Source organism: Camelus dromedarius, chromosome 1 (assembly GCF_036321535.1).
Source record: "Camelus dromedarius isolate mCamDro1 chromosome 1, mCamDro1.pat, whole genome shotgun sequence".
NCBI lineage: Eukaryota > Metazoa > Chordata > Mammalia > Artiodactyla > Camelidae > Camelus > Camelus dromedarius.
The window spans coordinates 50,362,264-50,380,772 of record NC_087436.1 but is presented as its reverse complement, the minus strand read 5'-3'; the positions used below and the strand labels follow the sequence as shown (position 1 = coordinate 50,380,772).

Here is an 18,509-nt window from a genome sequence, read left to right as displayed (position 1 = left end):
GGAAATATTACTAGACTCAGAACTCAGAAGAGGGACCTCAGTGGGCTGGTGTTTGGGACTCTGTGAAGATATCGTAAGTCTTCAGGTGAGGGAATGTGATGTGGTTGGTATCTGGTTGTTTAAGGGGCACAGCACAGTTGCTACTGCTGTCTTGAAGGGTACATGGAAAGCTCATGCTGGGAGTGTTAGAAAAAAGTAGAGGTAGGTGTCAACTGTTTGCTGCTGCTGGAATATCACTGGCCAGAATTTCTCTCCTACATTCTGATTTCCTTCTCATGGCTCCCATTACAGAACCTAACAGAAGGTCAGGCTACAAGGAAGTCTGGGGAGTGTATTTTACAAAGTCCTTGCTCTGATGTCACAGCAAACAGTATACAAGGGGGCTTGGTGGTGAGAGACAGTGGAAAATGTTATCTGATATACTCCACTATACCTTGCACCAAAACTTACTTATTCTTTCTTTATTTATTCATTCATTTATTTAATAAAACTTATTTATTCATTCATTTATTTCCTAATAGAGCTTGTTTATCAATTCAGGGGAGTAGATAATAAATATAATGTTTGAGTAAATTATATGATATTGTGGAAAATAATAAATGCTATGACGAAATAAAGAGCAGGATGGAGAATTGCAAAGAATAGTTTGGGGTGGGGTTGAGGATTTGCTGTTTTAAATGAGGTAATCAGCACTGGGCAAAGATTTGCAGAAAATGATGGGGTTTCTCATGCAGTTATCTTGGTGGACAACATTCTAGACAAAAGGAATAGCCAGTTCCAAAGTCCTGAGGTTGTGGCACACTTGGCACATGCTAGGAAAGAAGTTAATACATTGGATCCTAGTGCGTGTGGGACAGAAAAACAGAAGAAAGTAATAAGGGCCACATCATGAAGGTGCTTCTAGGGCATTGTAAGAATTTTGGCTTTTATTCTGAGTGATATGGGAAGCCATGAGGTTTTAAGCAAAAGAGTGAGATGATGCGATGCAGTTTTAAAAGAATCATTCTAGTTGCTTTATTGAGAATCAGCTTTAAGGAGGGTGTGAGATGGAGGCTATTGCTATAATCTAGGCAGATGAAGGTAGCTTGGACCAGGTTTGTAGCCATTGCTATAGTGTGAATCAGTGGAACACTGGATATCTTTTAAGAACTTAGAGGATTTCCGGATGCTTTGAATGTGTAGTGGGCTGTTGACGATATCTCACTTCCTTCTCTCTTTCCCCCTTCATGATGAGTTGGTGGGACAGGGTAGGGTATGCTTGTATCTAAGTGGGGTTAAGGGGCTGAATCAGAGAAGATGTCCTTGCAGCTGGAGGAAATGGAGAGGCGGTGTGGGTCATTGCTGCCTCCTAACATGGAATTGTCCTGGGTATTCTTCCTCAGAGCACAGGGGAGGAGGCGGTGAGAGAGCAGTCAGTGATGCTGCCAAGGAAACCTGAAAAGAAACATTTCTGCTTTTTCTCCCTCATCTATTATCTTCTGAAGTTGAACATTTTTATTCTTCAACCTAAAATGGCTGCATCTTTCCTAAGAAATGAGTTTAGTTGAACATGTCTGAAGCCACTCCTTCTATTAATTGGCCATTTCTAAGCCTTCCCCTTTACAATTTTCCCTACCCAGGGCCCAGGGACAAATGGCACATTTCCAGAACACGCATAAAATCCATGAGAGCTTGTGCAGACTCTGAAAACAGCCCAGGGCTATGGGATAGGAGGCTATAAGGCTAGTTATGCCCATCAGAGAGCTTTGGATGGGAACAGGATAATACAGGCAACAAGGGTTTCTTTAATCCCTCCAGTCACACAATAATAAGGTGATGTTTTTGAATATTTATTTAATGTTTGACTCTGCCTTATTCATGCACCAGCTCATTCAATCCTCACATTAGCACTTTGAAGAAATTTTCTCTTTTTTGCTGATGAGTTAAATGAGGCTCAGAGCAAAGAATCACTTGCCCCAGGTCCTGCAGCTACCAGATGGTGGGGCTTAGATTTAAACTTGTCTGTCGATTGTTAAAGCTCTGATGCCATGGCTCTGAAATGCTATGCTCCACACTCAACTACGTGTACTTCTGAGTCTACGTCCCAGTTCATCTGTTCCTGCTTTCTACTCAGAATATTTCTCTTCATTTTGATACCTTTGCTCCCCATAGATGCTTTTTCTGAATCAAGGTATTTTAGGAAAACTAGACATTTTTATAAGGAAAAATAAGGGAGGAAGCACAATATAGTTTTGAAGGATGGTTAGGTGAGTGTGTTTAGATAAGATACGACCTTCCAAAACATATGATATGTTAACCAGTAGGAAAATATTAGGGCTGCTTTTATTTTTAATATTATTTTTAATGTTCTTACAGGGAAAAGAAGAGAAATCAAATCTGTTATGTATTACCACATATATAAAGGATAATGAATGTATTAAACTTACTCTATAATTACCACAACTTAAAAATACTTTATCCACTAGCTACAAACTTTATATACATTTATTTTTTATGTACACAGGATTTTTCCCAAGCTATTTTACAACACAATTACTGACTTTGTTCACAACTATTAGATGTTATTCTCCATTTCTGCTTGGCGCTAAGGGAAATTATTACAACCTGGTGAGTGTCATTCTTGAATTTTCTTAACTTTTGGCATACTATCAACAATAAGTGGGAACTCAAATTGTTACTGGTAAAAGTGTTAAGAAATTGTTGTAATTCTCCTGCCTTTGTATTTGATGGGGTAATTTACCAGATACTAATCAGAAGTTTTCTGATGAAATTCTGCATTAACAAAAATCAAATTCAAATTCTGAGCTGGCCAACATTGATTTTTCAACATTTATTTTGTGCTTCTGAGGTTTGATACTGAGCTGCTTGGCATTCTCCTGGGTGCTTTGTAAGAGTGGAGTTCACTTTGAAGTTGATCAGATCTCTGTTTTTAAGAGATTGGCAGGATCTGGAAAAGAGTATGAATTTGTCTGATGGGTCAGAAATGTCATCATCATGAAGTTGGGAGATGAAATAATGCAGCAGCATACTGAACTTGCTAAAAAAAGAAAAGATATTAGATTGGACTCCATAGTAATCACATTTGCTTTAATTTTTTCCCGTGCAAGTAATTTCAAAAACACTTTGTTTAGATGCAAAATATTGAAAATTCAATGTTTGTGATTTTTTTTATTTTTGCCTTTTAAGAAAGATTTTTTTGAGTCATTCAGAGTTCTCTCAGAATAGTTTGTATTTTTCTGCTGCTGATCCAAGTCCAAAATATCTTAGGATGTTTTGACCATCTGCCTGGCATTTCTAATGAGTGTTTGCCTGCAAACACTGAAAAGATTCACAGTGAACTTGAACATCAGTGGATAGAGCGAATTTTTGAGGCAAATCTTTCTGAACTCTGAAAATATGAAAACACTGGCATAGCTTTATTTAAAATGACTCCTACGAAAGCTTATTTCCATGTGTGTTATTCTACAATTCATACTGTCAAAATTCAGATGAAAGGACTAAAATCTTAACTCTTTCATTCTTTCATTTTGTACTCATTTATTCTATTATTATTTCTTTTCAAATTTTTGAACTTAAAATAGTCTGCTTTATAAGATCTTGGTTTATGAGTCATGAGTACTGAGGAAATAATGTCAATTTTCCCTAAAAAAGTATTAAAAGAGATTGGACCTCGGGTATTTCTGTCATGCGGGAAGAATGATACTTAGCGAGCACAGCAACATCAAAAACAAAAACAAAAACAAACAAACAAAGCAGATGATTGGAGCGATATTTTTCCTTAGAAGTTCTAGTAAATCATACTGAATTTCCCTAGCATGTGTGGAGGCCAGGAGTTATGTTTTTCAAATGTATTAGTGTATTTTGGTGATGGCTGACTGCACTGAATTTGAGGGCCAAACTCACACTCCTATTCTACAGCTGAATACAGCCCCATGTACCTAAAACATTCATTGGTGCTAGACTCACAGTTATTGATAAGCTAAGAAAAAGACATGTTTGCTTTAAAATATTAGGCTTTTTCTTGACTTTCACATTGTATGATAAGCATTTCCGTTTTTTGGAATGAACACTTAAAATCATTATATGCATGATTCGGTACCAAGTGAGAACACATTTGCTTGTCTAAAGCACGCATGCAAGGCGCAGTGACTTTACTGAGCTGTTTGTAGCAACTCAGTAATGACCACTTACTATTTCAGCATTCGGCTTTAAATTTAAGTCTTTGAAATGCTTACATACAGTAAACTCTATGTGTCTACGCACTTGTATGTGTCTGTGTTTATGTGTGTCTATTTATTGGTATAATCAGAAGAAATTCAACTTACACATATATGATAGGGGTTGTTTAGACTTTTAATGTTTTAGATATTTCTGGCTTTGGGTCCAAGATAGTGGGGAGGATTGGAAAACTTAACATTGTGGCATCAATAGGCCACGATATTCTCTTGAAATAATTGCTTTTATCTTGTTCTTAAAAAACTAGTGAGTTCTATATTGGTGGAGGCATAACACTCCAGTAGTGTTAGAGATCATTATTTTACCTGGATAGCTTTAAAAATCTAACTGAATATTTTAAAGGAGAAGTTTGTGCTGCACATCTACATTCTCAGAAGGCTTCCTGCACAAGAAGAGCAGGACTGATGGTATCTCTAATTCAAGAAGAAAAGATGATTTACAAGCACTGAAATCTGGAAGATAAATTCAACGCTTAATGGTGTACCTTGTTTTGTCATGGCTCTCAGAAATGTGTTAGTATATTTTTTTCTTGTAATAAAACAGATGCTTCTTTAGGACCATTAGCTCATTTCTTTCTAGGGGAACTTCTAAATTATCTAAGCAGACAAGAGGAAAGCTCTCTCTGTGGAAAGGTGTGTGTTGTACTTTGGTTTGCCTGGCATTAGTTGTCATGTATCCAAATATTGCCCTGCTTCCTATTCTAACAGTCGATTCAACTTTCTACATCTTTCTTGATTTACCTGTATGTCATACTAGTATATATAAGTAGTACATAGACTTTTTAAGGATTTGCATATGAACATATTTTCTGATACTTTTCCCTGGTCCTTACACTTTTTTTCAGTGGGGAAAGAGGACAGACTAAGGGCACTGTACTGTCGTTAAGTTGATATTCACCTTAAACTTTTTCCTTGAGTTATGGAGGAAAAAAACTTTTTTCTTTAGAACTAGTAGATGCTCTTGTCTGCCATCATAACTGAATTACTGTCTTTAATTCTTGCCTAAAAATTGGTAGCTAGTTTCAGAGATAAATGGGATTCTTCCCTTCTTCCTTAAGAAGCATCTTTAGTGTTTTATAATCTACCTATTTTTTAAAAATTAAAAGTATTTGTGAAAAATAAAGTAAAGAGGATCATAGGGATTTGCTTTGACTATTTCTTAGCTTGACACCCTAAAATATGTAATGGTCAAAAAGCACATGATTACTTCTTGTCTTTTGAAGCCACTTTCCCAGAAAAAAATAATAAAAAGAATGACATGTACAGCTGCCTAATAATTTGCTTAGGTTTCTTTTTCAGTTATATTTCATGGAGAAAATCTTTAGATCTTTAAAATTTTTTATTCCACAGAATGAGTTCTTCTGTGGAAAGATTTTTATTAAATCTTACTTTTGGAGGTTAATTTTCCATCATTCTAGTGATAAAATTAATCATATAACTTTTTCCTGTTTTACAGCTGAAGATGAAAAAGTTTAATTTTATATAGGCTTCATTTTTATTCACTTTTATTATATTTTAAAGCTTTTAAAACTTGTTTAATCTTTTGGAAAAATTGTGTGTCACTTTAGCGTCACAAATGTATACTGCAATTTTTAAGTGAGAAAAATGGAACACTTTACAAGAATTTTCAGATACATTTTTCTGTTACATATAATAATTTAGAGTTTTCAAAGAGTAAATTTAAAGCCCCCTTTATTTTTGAGGGGGCAAATATCTTAATACTGTCTTTGTTAATTTATATGCTACCTTTCTCATCTGAAACAGCTACCAAGAAATTGCCCTTCTGTTTCCAGAGAGTATTCAGGACAGAGTAGTAAGCAGTCAGGGGCATGCGGGCCTGTGGTGGCACCGTGGTGGTGTCATACTACTGTTTCAGCTCAGGAATGGATTTAGGAATATTCATCCACAGAGGTGTGGGGTGAGCTTATGAAACTTGAGGTGGTGGAGGCAGATTTGGAATTCCTGCGGGAGCAGCCATGGGAGCTTGGGTCTCTTGGAGTCACTCTCTTCTTCCGACTGGATTTGGCGTTGTCCATCTCACTGGGGTCACACACCACCGTCATGGACTCCATCCTGGTCACAGTGTACAGGCTGCTTTGCCGAGTCGGGTGAAACCTGGTGGTCTTGAGCTCCAGCTCATCATAGCTAGAAACTTTGATGAAAGGACACCAGCGAAATGCTCTCTTGAAGCCAGCTCGAAATCTAAGGAGAAGCAGGCCACGAGGAGAAAAAGTCGTGTTTTCAAGTGGAAATTTCCTTCAGCTGCCACAAAAAAACTCTCCTTAATGCCCTTAAGTGAACTCAGTTTTTTAAATTTAATTTTCTAGTCAAAACTCTTAGAATTTATGCCACAGTATTGGTACTAGTCTTCTAAGTTCTCCTTTGAATTGAAACTTAACTTTGCGTCAGTGAGAAGCAAGTCATCAAAGAGTAAGCTCACAGCATCAGTAATCAATATGCCAAAGAAATAGTGTATATTTCTTCAGTAATGTTATATATTTGCATACGTGTAATTTAATTAGGCTTGCTGGTTAAGGCACTTAAAAATGAAAGTAGCTTCTTACAGAAATAATTACACATTTATAAATTAAAGTCTCACTTAATATTAAAATTAATTGCTAATCTAGATGGTTTTTATCTAATCATATATGAAAGTACAAAATCCTTGGCTTTGTAAACCATTAAATAAAGTTAATTAGAAATAGATGTACTACTTATGGAGTGGCTTGAATTGATATATGGCTTATGCAATTAATGAAAAATAGCAAGAACTAAGTAGTTTTTAACAAACCTAAGACATAGTATGGTAGAAGCCCAACTGGAAAGAGAGCTTTGGATTTAGGTCATGTAGTTACTTACTTGAAGTTCCATTTCTACTTGTACTAAACCACACTGATCTATTAAACAAATTTACCCTATGAAATTTAACCCTACCCCTCCATGTGCTGACCTTATAAACAAGGTGTTTTTTTAAGTCTGGAAACCACAGTTTTGTGTTTTTTTTTTTTTCCTGCAGTCTTAAATTTAACTGTAAATATTTCTGCTTTTTTTTCAACTTCATTTTAAAAGTAGCTTTCCCCCTGACCACCTCAGTTTCCTCACAACCCATTCCCTAAAGGCTGCACCCTCTCTTACCCACTGACCTCGTTATGCAGGAAGGAAGACTGGAATTCTTCCCCTTACTCTTGCTTCTATTACTGTCATAACACCTTCTATTTTGAAGACTACTTATAAAACATCCTCTTTAATAGAGTCTACTCACATATGCCATCATCTCTCCACCTGTGCATTTCTACAAAGCGTCTTCATTTCTTTGAGGATTTGAGCACATTTTCAACTCCCTTCCTTTAATAATAGGTTATTTCTTTTTCTTTGGCAAGTAAAATTCTGAAGAGTTTGGAGGGAGAATTTGGCCTATATAAAAATTGCCTAGTTGTGGGAAGGGTACAGCTCGGTGGTAGATTACATGCTTAGCATGCATGAGGTCCTGAATTCAATCCCTAGTATGCCCATTAAAGCAAACAAACAAACAAACAAAAAACCTCCTAATTTCTCCCCCTAAAACAAAAAACAAACAAGCAAAGAAACCCAAAACAGACAAAAATCATCTAGTTAGAACCTCTAAGAGCATTGTTTTGAGGATATAATTGTTAAGGTGAGATATTTCATTAAAAAAGGGAGAGTCTAGAAAAGTATCTCTAGCTCTGTGCTTCTCTCACTGACTTTTTCAATTTTCCCTTCCTTTTGAATTTTAAAAATGCACCAAGAAGCTGGAACAACATTATATGCTTTCAGCAAAGCCAGAAGTGACCACGAACTTGCACTTGGTAATCTGGTTTTTACCTCTTATTCAGACAGCAGTAGATGATGGGGTTGTACATGGTGGAGCTCATTGCCAGCCAAAAGCTAGCCAGGTAGACCTGCTGAATATATTTCCACCTATTTAGTTGCTGATAGATTGCAGTGAGGATGAAGTAAATATGATAGGGCAGCCAGCAGACGGCAAATGTCACCACAACAATAATCATCATTTTTACAACCTGGAAAGAAAGAAAGAAAGAGGTCATTTCTGGCAAATGTAAAAGTTATTACGTATATATTAGTTCTAATAGCTTACTGCAAATCATGTTTTTCTGCCAATACAGTTAAATACATAGCATTCCTGAGGAATAGTCAAAATATTAAAAAAAAATGGTGAGATAATACAGGGACAGTTACCTAAGGTAAATTTCAAGAAAGCATGTTTGTGTCACCTAGTGAATAGGTGGCACTAACTCAAACGGAAACAAATATATTTCAATTGGCCTCAAGAAAATAAGTGTTTACAAAACACCAAAGAACCTGAGGGAGAAGGAAGCAAGAGTTAGGATTGGGCTGTGCTAGCCTACACAGTAAAATAGCGAAGACAATGTATCTAGAGAAACTGAATTTTATATCTAGTCATTATATCTGGAGAAACTGACCCAGCTCTGTGATTGTTGAGTCACAGTGCGGTACATGAGGCCATAATGGCTGGGCAGGTTCCTAAGTATTTATTATAGCCTGAGTATAGCTTATGATTGTTCAGATGTCTTTAATACCATGCTCTCTAGACAAACTTCTGAATTTTAACTTGGTTTCTTTTGTAATCTGATATTGGGAAAGGTTTCTCTGGATAGTGATAAAGAATATTCACATTAGTCTGAGGAAATATCACTAACTTCAAGTTTATAAATAGGCAATTGGCTTATACAACTGATTTATATATCAATTTCTGTGAGTTTGGTTAACATGGCTCATTTCCTCTATTTTCACACTTCTGAACCACAAATCCTGGAAGGCCATAGCCAAAGTAGAATGTCAATCTCTATTTCTTCTCCACTAGTCTTTAAATTTTTTAAAGGCATAGATAATGTCTTAACTGTCTTAATATTCCCAGCATCTAGTGCAATCCTTAGTATATTGCTGAAAGTAGATAATTAGATATAAAGTGAATGAATAATGAACGATGATGTATAATTTGTAACAGGAAGTTGAATAGGAGGATTTTTTTTGTCTCTAATGAGATAAAATTTGTTCCATTGTTTGTATCTATAAGAAAGGTAAACACAAAGATACTGAATACTGAGCAGCTTGACTTTCTAAGTAAAAGGAAATAATAATAATATTCTAGAATAATCTCATTTAATATTTCTCATTACCAGTCTGTCCAGTAAATTTGTTCATACTTCTTTTGGTAATTTGGAAATAGGAAAAAGTTTAGAATAATATGTATTAAACGAAATGATTTTGAGGCTTACGGTCACGTTTGAACACAAATCAGAGTAAGTCCTGGCATAAATGGCCTATGTGGCTTCTGAGAACTGTGAAAATACGTTACTTAAGTCCTGGACTCATCATTTGATTGCAAATTGGGATTTAAATGAAAGTTATGAAGGTTAAAAATCATGAGAGACATGATTTTAGAAATAGACAAAGCATGAAATGGATCAATGTATAAGGCAGAGCTTTCCTAAGGGTCTAATCAAGGTAACATCCAAGTATCTAGTATGAGCTGATGGAAATTGGCTATCAGAGCTGAAAATCCAGGTCAATAGCTCACAGAATGTCATCACTGGCCACATCATGCAAAGTGTTTTGATTTTCTCATTGTTACTTGCATTTTTTTTCTGAAGAACTGTATTCAGAATCCTGCATTTTAGCTCTCCTATTTTTCATCCATATATTTGTAAAATACAATTAAGGGCCATATTTTATTATAATTTACATTAATATTGTGTTTCACACTCCTAACAACTTATTAATTGGTTTTTAATTGCACTTTATGAAACTGAGGCAAAGGCCAAAGAGTTGACCATTACAATTCATGGAATGTAAGTTAGAGTCTTTAAACTCAGACTCTTAAGTCTGTTTTTCCTGCTTACAACTAATAACATTTATTGAATGTCTGTTGGGTCTAGAAAACAGCATAGAGAAAATTCATGAGTAGAAGACCGATTCTTTATCCTGAAAAGATTGCAATATAATGGAAAAAATGTAGATTAAAAATGCATGGAAATATGGTAAACATACGCATATGTAAATAAAATTGAAAATAATATTTATGAGAACTTACTAGTTTATTATAGGCAGGAATGACTCAATGCATGTTAACTGTAGGCTCACAGAATATTAGACTGAATGACATGGATTTGATTGACATATTCACATTTGACTATGTGAGCATCATACCATTCCTTGTACATGTTGGACAAACTCCTGTGCAAGATCATCCCCCTCGGCTCCTCCCTCTGGGACACGCCTCCAGCTGTTATTCTTGCTGGCTAACAGCCTCATCTCCTTCCAGCTGTTACACAGTTGTCACTTTTTCTGAGAATCCTATTCTGACCAACCTATTTAAAATTGCAGTCCGTCCTTCTAGCATTCCCCAGACTCCTAGCTTTTTCTTTATTTTCAGTTTATTTGTTATGTCTGTTTTTCACTTTGTGTCTCCTTTTGCTAAAATACAAAAGGGCAAGAATTTCCTGCTTGTTTTGTTTGCTGAGGTATTTCAGACATATAGACTGGATTTCACAATCGGTTTTCAAGTTTTTTAGAAATAAATAAAAGTGAATACAAAAAGAAAGAAACTAAAAGACATGTAGTTGGTTAATCAGTGTTCATAATTTTACTCTGTCATTAATTACTGGGTCATTTGTCCTCCAACTTCAAAATGAGCCTGTGTATATATAAAATGAGATATTTCCCTTTTCTAGGCGAACAAATTCAGGTAAAGAGAATGAATGTACAATATAACCAGTGTAGTATCTTGGATGCATGAAAGCATTGCATTTTATTCTGAACAAATGTTAAGGGCAAGAAAAAACATTTATGACAATGTGAACATGGTTCAGGCTACTATGTTAAATATAGTATCAGCAAATGTACATAAAAGCTTATTTGAATGCTTTTATACAGACTGATCACAAACTCCCTTTGTATGAAATTGTTTTTCAACAATAGCTGAAGAGCTACAAAGGCTATCAGAGTCTTTTAAAGTGACTTGCAACCATCAGTGTGGAAGAATTCCAGAACGTGGGAAAATTAAAGTGCATATGGAGAATTAAATGAAAATGCATCTGAAATGGAGATATCAGATAACTTATAATTCACATATATATATCCTTAAAGACCCTATTGCAAAACATTTAGAAACTTGTTTGAAAATTTTTAGGAAGAATCTAAAAGAACCTAAAAGAAAGAATCTTTTGCAGTGAAACAACTGGTATAATATATTTTATCTATTTATTGCTATAAAATAGGTTTTAACCATTACCTTGGGTTTCTGCTCACAAAATCTTGTGCAGTGATTTCAGACATCAAATTCTCAGCCCACCAGGTTTGACGTAAATGCAAAAGCAGGCTCTTGGGTGGGCAACATTGCCTTGCTTTGTGAAATGCTGGAATCATGAAATTGTAATCATGCTTTTTTCTCATAAAAAGGCAAGGGAATGAAGCACAAATCTTGAGCAATGATAGATGTGCAGCTGCTCTGTTCCCTTGTGTCTCATGACTGGACCATGGCACTGACACAGAAAGGCTATAAATGCTGAGCAGGAAAATTGGTAGACTTCCTGAAACTCCTGCTATTTTTTAGGCAAGATAAGAGACTGAGATAGAGATGATTCAAATCTTTCACCATGTCTTAACAAACTTTATTGTAAATTGATTGAAGTTGGGTGTTTCTTGAAGCTGAAAGACATATCCAGCTTCTGAAACAATGGGATTTACTTCCCATGACATGGACAGTTGTGGACACCCATTGTCCTTGGCACGGGAAATTACTAGCAGGAGGAAGAAGGGAGGTGGGACAAGGGAGGTAGCTCTTGCACAACATAGTCTCTTTTTAATAGTTTAGAATCCACTTTACTCACGTAGGCAGGATTGAAATGCGTGTCATACATCAGTGAGAATAACCTTTGGGCACGTTTTCTTCATGTATCAAAGGGAAAAAGCCTCCCTGCATAGATGAGACTGGGATGCCTGCTGCAGCCGTTCTTATCTAGCACATTAAATTGATGCAGGATGGGTGCTTTTGAGGTTTTAGGTTGTGAAAGAAAAAGAGTCAGCAGAGGAAATTAAATACTATATTACTGACCCTAAAAAAATCTAGGAATTATATTCTTTAGGGAAAAATTTATTCTTTTTAAATGCCTGACCTTGAAATGATTAATTCTAAGTGAGACGAAACTTCTTGTTTTGATTGAAACTTCCTCAGAGCATGTTTTGGAGAACCAACCATGGTCCACACCTTACCACTTCTCTATACCTTTTGTCTACACAAATATTCTTAAAGGACATTATATCTCTTTAAGTCAGAGTTACAATCCTGCTTATTCTAACTTCCCATTAGCAAATTCAAATAATGGGAAAAAAATTAATGACAAGCATCAGAATCTAAAGTACTACTTTTAGAACTATTTAGATTGGGCTTTTGCTGCTTCAGAAATCATGCTAAAAAATTTCAATCCCAAGTGAGAAAATAAGAACTAAGCAGTAGCACTTGTGAAAAAAGTGCAGGATGGTCCAGAAGATGAGTTGAATTTTGCCAGTAATTTCAGAATTAGATGAAAATATAGGCGTATTGTGTTAGTGTCATCCAAGGAGTTTGACACTGTTGCCAAATCCAACTAGCATGTCTATCCAATTAACATTAGCTTAGAGCAATGCCTATAAGAAATTATGTGAAGGCCAAACAAATGAAGAAAACCCTGTGAATGTGCATGCAGATATGGGAAATATTTCTCTCTGTGTATGTACGCAGTATTGCGTTAGTTTTATTGAAGGAAAAGTTGATTTACAATATTGTGTTAGTTTCAGGTATAAAGCAAAGTGAATCAGTTATACATACATATGTATATATATTTCTCAGATTCTTTTCCATTATAGGTTATTACAAGGTGTTGAATATAGTTCCTTGTGCTATACAGTAGGTCCTTGTTGTTCATCAATTTTATGTATAGTAGTGTGTATCTCAAACTCCTGATTCCTCCCTTGGTATTGTGTTTGGATTCTACTTATTTACATTTCATTGCTCATGTTTCATTTTTAATGTGATTTCATTTTTCCATTGGAAACTTAGAATTTGAAAGTATTATAAGAATTCAGGTTTACAGTGATCTGAAGCCAAAAAAAAGAATTCAGCCACAAAAACGAAAGCAAGATAACATTAGAAAAGGAAGCACGTTAAGGCAAGAGGAATAAAGACTTATGTTATGGGATCATGATTAGTGATAAAACCTTATAGAGGCTTGTTATGGATTGAATTGGGTTCCCTACACCCATTTTTTTGTTGTTGTTTACAAGTCCTTTTTATTTAATAAGATTTTTTCTAGATTTATTGAGGTATAGTTAGCATATAACATTGTGCAAGTTTACAGTGTACAATATGATGATTTAATACATGTAAATATTGTGAGGTGATTACCACAATAGGGTTAGTTAACATCTCTGTTACGTCACATAATTACTTTGTGTGTGTGTGTGAGAGCATTTAAGATCTATTCTCTTAACAACTTTCAAGTATATGATACAACATCGTTAACTATAGCCATCATACTGTACATTAGATCTCTATGCTGTACTTAACTTATAACTTGGCCAGTTGGGGGACACACAGGTGAGGCACCCCCTGTGGCTTGTGAGCTGACTTCCTGATGGAGCCTAGGATGTGTTAGTAGGATCTGAGTCCCTTTGATATGTTCAGTTTGGAGCCCTGCCTGCTGTTCTCCTAGCTGCTCATTGCCCCCTAGTTGTGCAGCTCACCACAGTCCTCTGGATGGAGGGAGAGAGAGGAGGCCCCATTGGCAGGGCCCCACACCGCTGAGGAACTGGGCACTCACCCCATCACATGCTCTTATTACCCACCAAGGAGAAATCACACATGAGAAGGCCATCCTGGTACTGAGCTGTGTTGCCTTGTGGCGAGGGGTGACGTGTAAAGTCAGTTTGTTCCTCTTACTCTTTCCGGTGCATCCAGTCTCAGATTTATTGGCTCCAGTGATGTGCTACAATTGCTCTGCTGGACTCTTGGACTTCCACAAAGGCCCTCTGGTCTGTGGGTGATTGTCTAAATCAGTTAGTTCACGGGGCTTTGGTTTGTGGCTGAGGGAGGGCGGAGCTGGTTCACGGGTTCACAGCAAGACCAAGGTCTGTGTCTTTCACCTGACTCTGGGTGGGCAAGGCCCTTCCCAGATGTGGTGCTGGTGACATAGCCAAAGCCAGATGAGGCCATAGCCACGTCCTCGGAAGTACGGGGCTGTTTCTGGGTGTATAGCCGGAGCCATGGTAGGCAAGTCACCAGGGAGCAGGCCTGTCTTCTCAAAGTGACTCTCCTCGTTCTTGGACTGTTTCACAGTCTCCTACCTGCATCCTCCAGCTCCCACAAAGGGACTTTGCCCATGGATGGATGTCAGATTGTTGTTGTTGAGTGGGGATATGACGAGGGACATCTTGTTCCGCCATCCTCCTGATGTCACTCTTCCAAATTCATATTGAAGTCCCCAGTACCTCAGCATTTGACTGTAAGTGGAGATGGAGTCTTTGAAGAGGTTAATTAAGCTGAAATGAGGTTGTTAGAGGGGACTAAACCAAAATGTTTGGTGTTCTTAAATGAAGATGTGATTAGGATAAGACACACGGAGGGACGATCATGTGAATTCAGAGGGTTACAGCCATGTGCAAATGTAGCAGTGAGACCTTCTAAGAAATCAACCCTGCATGACACCTTGAACTCAGACATCCAGCCTCCAGAATTGTGAGAAAATATTTCTGTTGTTTAAATGACCAGTCTATGGTATTTTGTTATGGCCTCCTGAGCAGATTAGTACAATGTTTGAAATGCTGAGGACAGAATATTATATGGTTTCATTCCAGCAAAGTAGGAGACCAAATAGATTTCCAGAAAGGTTTGGATTGCCTGAGAATTACTTTCGGCGATGTCAAGGACAGACCAGGATCTCTTTTTCCATGAGTTGAGCCTCCCTTAGGTTATATGTGGTCTTCCTCACAAGCACTGTTTTCCATGATAATTCCTTTGCAACAGAAATGACAAGCACACAGAAAGCTCACTTGCTAGGCAAGGTGATAGATTCTTCATGGTTGTATTACAAGTCAGAAATCCAATTGAATCTGTCACTTTAGCTTAGACTGAAGAGTTGTTCCTTTGATTAAGGCAGAAACTTCTTTGTTATCACACTTAGGTATTCACTTCTGAGGAAGCAGAGCTGGCTTGTTAGTATTTAGAGGAAGATAATTAAAATAGAAAATAGCCAGAAAAACTTCTATTGTTTTTAAAACAACAGAAGTAGATTTATTTACCATTATTTCAGGTATTCAAATAAATAAGAGCAATTTCAACAAGAATTAAAAAAAATAGTCACAAATTATGAATATTGGGACCAAGTGATGTTTTTGAGGCTTCTGTTATAGTAGAATAGGGAGGAATGTCAAAATATGGTTAAAAATGTGGTTTACTTTAAAGGTATACATCTAGCAAATAACACAAAAATGTAATAAAGCTATAGTATTTGCAACATATAGACAAAATATATAAAATTACCATTCATAGTGGACTACAAGATGGTAGTCTGGTAATGGGACTGGAATTTGGAATTTTTTAATCAGTATCTTCTGCTCTTACTTGTGGAGATGGGCTGGGCTGTTACACTGTAACTGGAGAGCAATAGAGAACTCATTCCTGACTCTACATTTCAAATTTCTCTCTCATAAATTCTAGAAGGTATAGCAGTGTTTTCAAATTTCTCATTCTGTGCCCTACGTAAGGACTTTCTCATCCTGCTTTTCAAAACTTGTATTTCCTTATCTTCCTCTTTACTACCTTCCTGTGCCAGTTTCTGTTGTTACAGGTTCTTGCTATATAAAGCAGTGCATAGCTTACTGGAGGGACACACTCAGCCAGGTAGTTCTCATAGTCATTTTGAAATCATCAAAGGAAAATCAAGCTGAGAAGTACATTGTCCTTTGAGAGAAGCAAAGCCAGTGGATACATTTGAGGGAAGCACTGGTGGACAAGTCAGTGGAGTTGTATCCATTTTTGATTCTAGTAATAGGCTTAGTGCTTTATATATTCATTAGAAAACCTTTCAAATATATGAATTTATTTAATCTCCATGATAAACCTTTGACCATATAGTTTCTCCATTTCGTCGATGGGAGACTTAAAACAAAGGAGGTTAAGTGGTTTATTAAGATCTCAAAGGCAGGTTCAGAGATAGGATTACTGGACCTCTTAATTCTTCATTAGCTAGGGATCATTTTGTATACATTCTGCTTCTCAAGACCCTGAAAAATAGCCCTTGCTTCTTAGCATTCTCAGGGGATGCTTAAGCAAAACGTAGTCAAAGATATTCCACCAAGGAATGGCCCAATTGAGATTTATGTGAGATAAGATATTTTCCTAAAGCTGGAAGAAGTGAAAGAGTGAGAAAAGAAGTTGGAATGGTGGAGTGGGCTCAAGAACTTGAGGTTGGAGTCTGACTTATCTAATGCTACAAGAATAAGGACAGATTTATCTGCACTAGTACCATGAAATAGGGACTCAGGACTTTACTGTGCTCATATGGTACCACTTACTTCCACATTATTTATTTATATCTAGCACATTTAAAGACAAATGGAAAAAAGCACAAATCTGTGACAATCTGATATGTTCCTTATATCTAGAAACCATAAAGCAGGTCTGCTGAAAGGACTGTCTTAGTCCCAAATAAATAGTTACTATTAGGGCTTAGGATCTTTGACACTCACAGAATGGGAGAGAGTCGAGAAGATTTCTGCCTCAATTACCTTTCTGGGGAAGAGGTTGTAAAAGAGGAAAGAGCTGCCATCAACTGTCAGGTCATTTAATCTTTCTCTGTTCCAGGAGTTGCAGGGAGATATCTGGTATATTGAGTGTACTTGACCCTGTGAAAAGGACTAGGCTGCCACCATTGCCGGAACAACAGATTTTATGTCTCGCTATATATTGACATAACTTGTCCTTTTACAAACACAGTGTTGTTGATATATTGCGGTCTGAAATGTTGAGCCAACCAGTGTCTTTTGCAGTTGGCTTTTTATCTTGAAGGTGTGCATACTTTGTTTTTTGGAAACAGTAAAATCTAGAATATTTAAGATTACTTTTTTCTGTATTTCTATAGAAAATAAGATCAGTCACTGAAAATTAATGTTTTTCTCTGCAGTATATGACAGACTAAGAAAGCATAGTTTATAAATTACATTGTCCTTATTTGTAGTTACTTTGAAGTAAATCTACATGATTTGCACATGCTTACCCCTGTAATGCCCTGATCCAGTTTCTTTCCCTGTAAAATTTTCTAGCCATCCTTTGGGAGGGTAACTCAAGTTCACCTCCCCAAGTAGCCTCCCTCACTTCTTCATGTAGGTAGTGTAGATACTTCCTAATTAACCTTAGGATTTTATAATTATATCTTATAACACAGATACACAATATAGTCATGTGCAATTCTGTTTCCTTCCATCTGGATATGGGCACATGCATTATTCATCTTTGTGTCTCCAGAACTTAGCATAGTTCTTGACATTCAATAAATACCTGTTGACTGAGGGTATCTGATTTTCCCATCCATTTTATGACCACTTTAGCTGCAAGAAATATCATTTATCTTGTGTTTTTCCCTATCATGCACATAATAAGAATTCAAAAATATTAAGTGAGTAAAACAAAAATAATTTTAAATATTTTACACCTAAATTAAAAATTATTATTGCCCTTGGCTTTTGTGTTTAGCACAGGAAAGCACAGATATTTGAACCATGTGATGGAACAGCCTTAAGAAAGAAGCTCTATTATGTTATCTTAATTAATCTAGTATATCCTTAGATTACAATTGTTCTTCAACAACACCATTTTTTCTAAAGAAACCAAGGCCCTAAGCTCTAGAGATACTGTGCTAAATTAAAAAAAAAAGTTGTCTAGTTTCACAGCACTCACACCCTATTAAAAATGTCATTAAATAATAAATACACAAATACACATGAAATTACAAATTATGATGAATTCTATAGAGAAAAATAATTATATCTAGGTTGTAGAATACAGTGGAAGTTCTATTTGGGGAAGTAATATTTAAGCTGAAATCTGAAGGATGTGTAGAGAGAAGAATGAAGGGCACATCATTCTGTGCCCTGATAGCAGTGTAAGAGGAGACTGGGAAGTGGGGAAATGTTTGATGTGCTCAAGCAACTGAGATTAAGAATCACTGGAACATAGTG

The 18,509-nt window shown here is 36.4% G+C and overlaps 1 protein-coding gene across 1 annotated transcript in view; it reads right to left on the bottom strand.

Annotated features, from left to right (window-relative positions):
• Positions 1-5,946: 5,946 nt before the first annotated feature.
• TACR3 (tachykinin receptor 3) overlaps positions 5,947-18,509 on the bottom strand; it is a 62,876-nt gene continuing 50,313 nt past the window's right edge. The window contains exons 4-5 of the mRNA XM_010980658.3: positions 8,079-8,275; positions 5,947-6,437 (exon numbers count right to left, since the gene is read on the bottom strand). Of these exons, the coding sequence (XP_010978960.1) occupies positions 6,125-6,437; positions 8,079-8,275 (510 nt within the window). The 3' untranslated portion in view covers positions 5,947-6,124. The remainder of the gene's footprint in view (positions 6,438-8,078; positions 8,276-18,509) is intronic.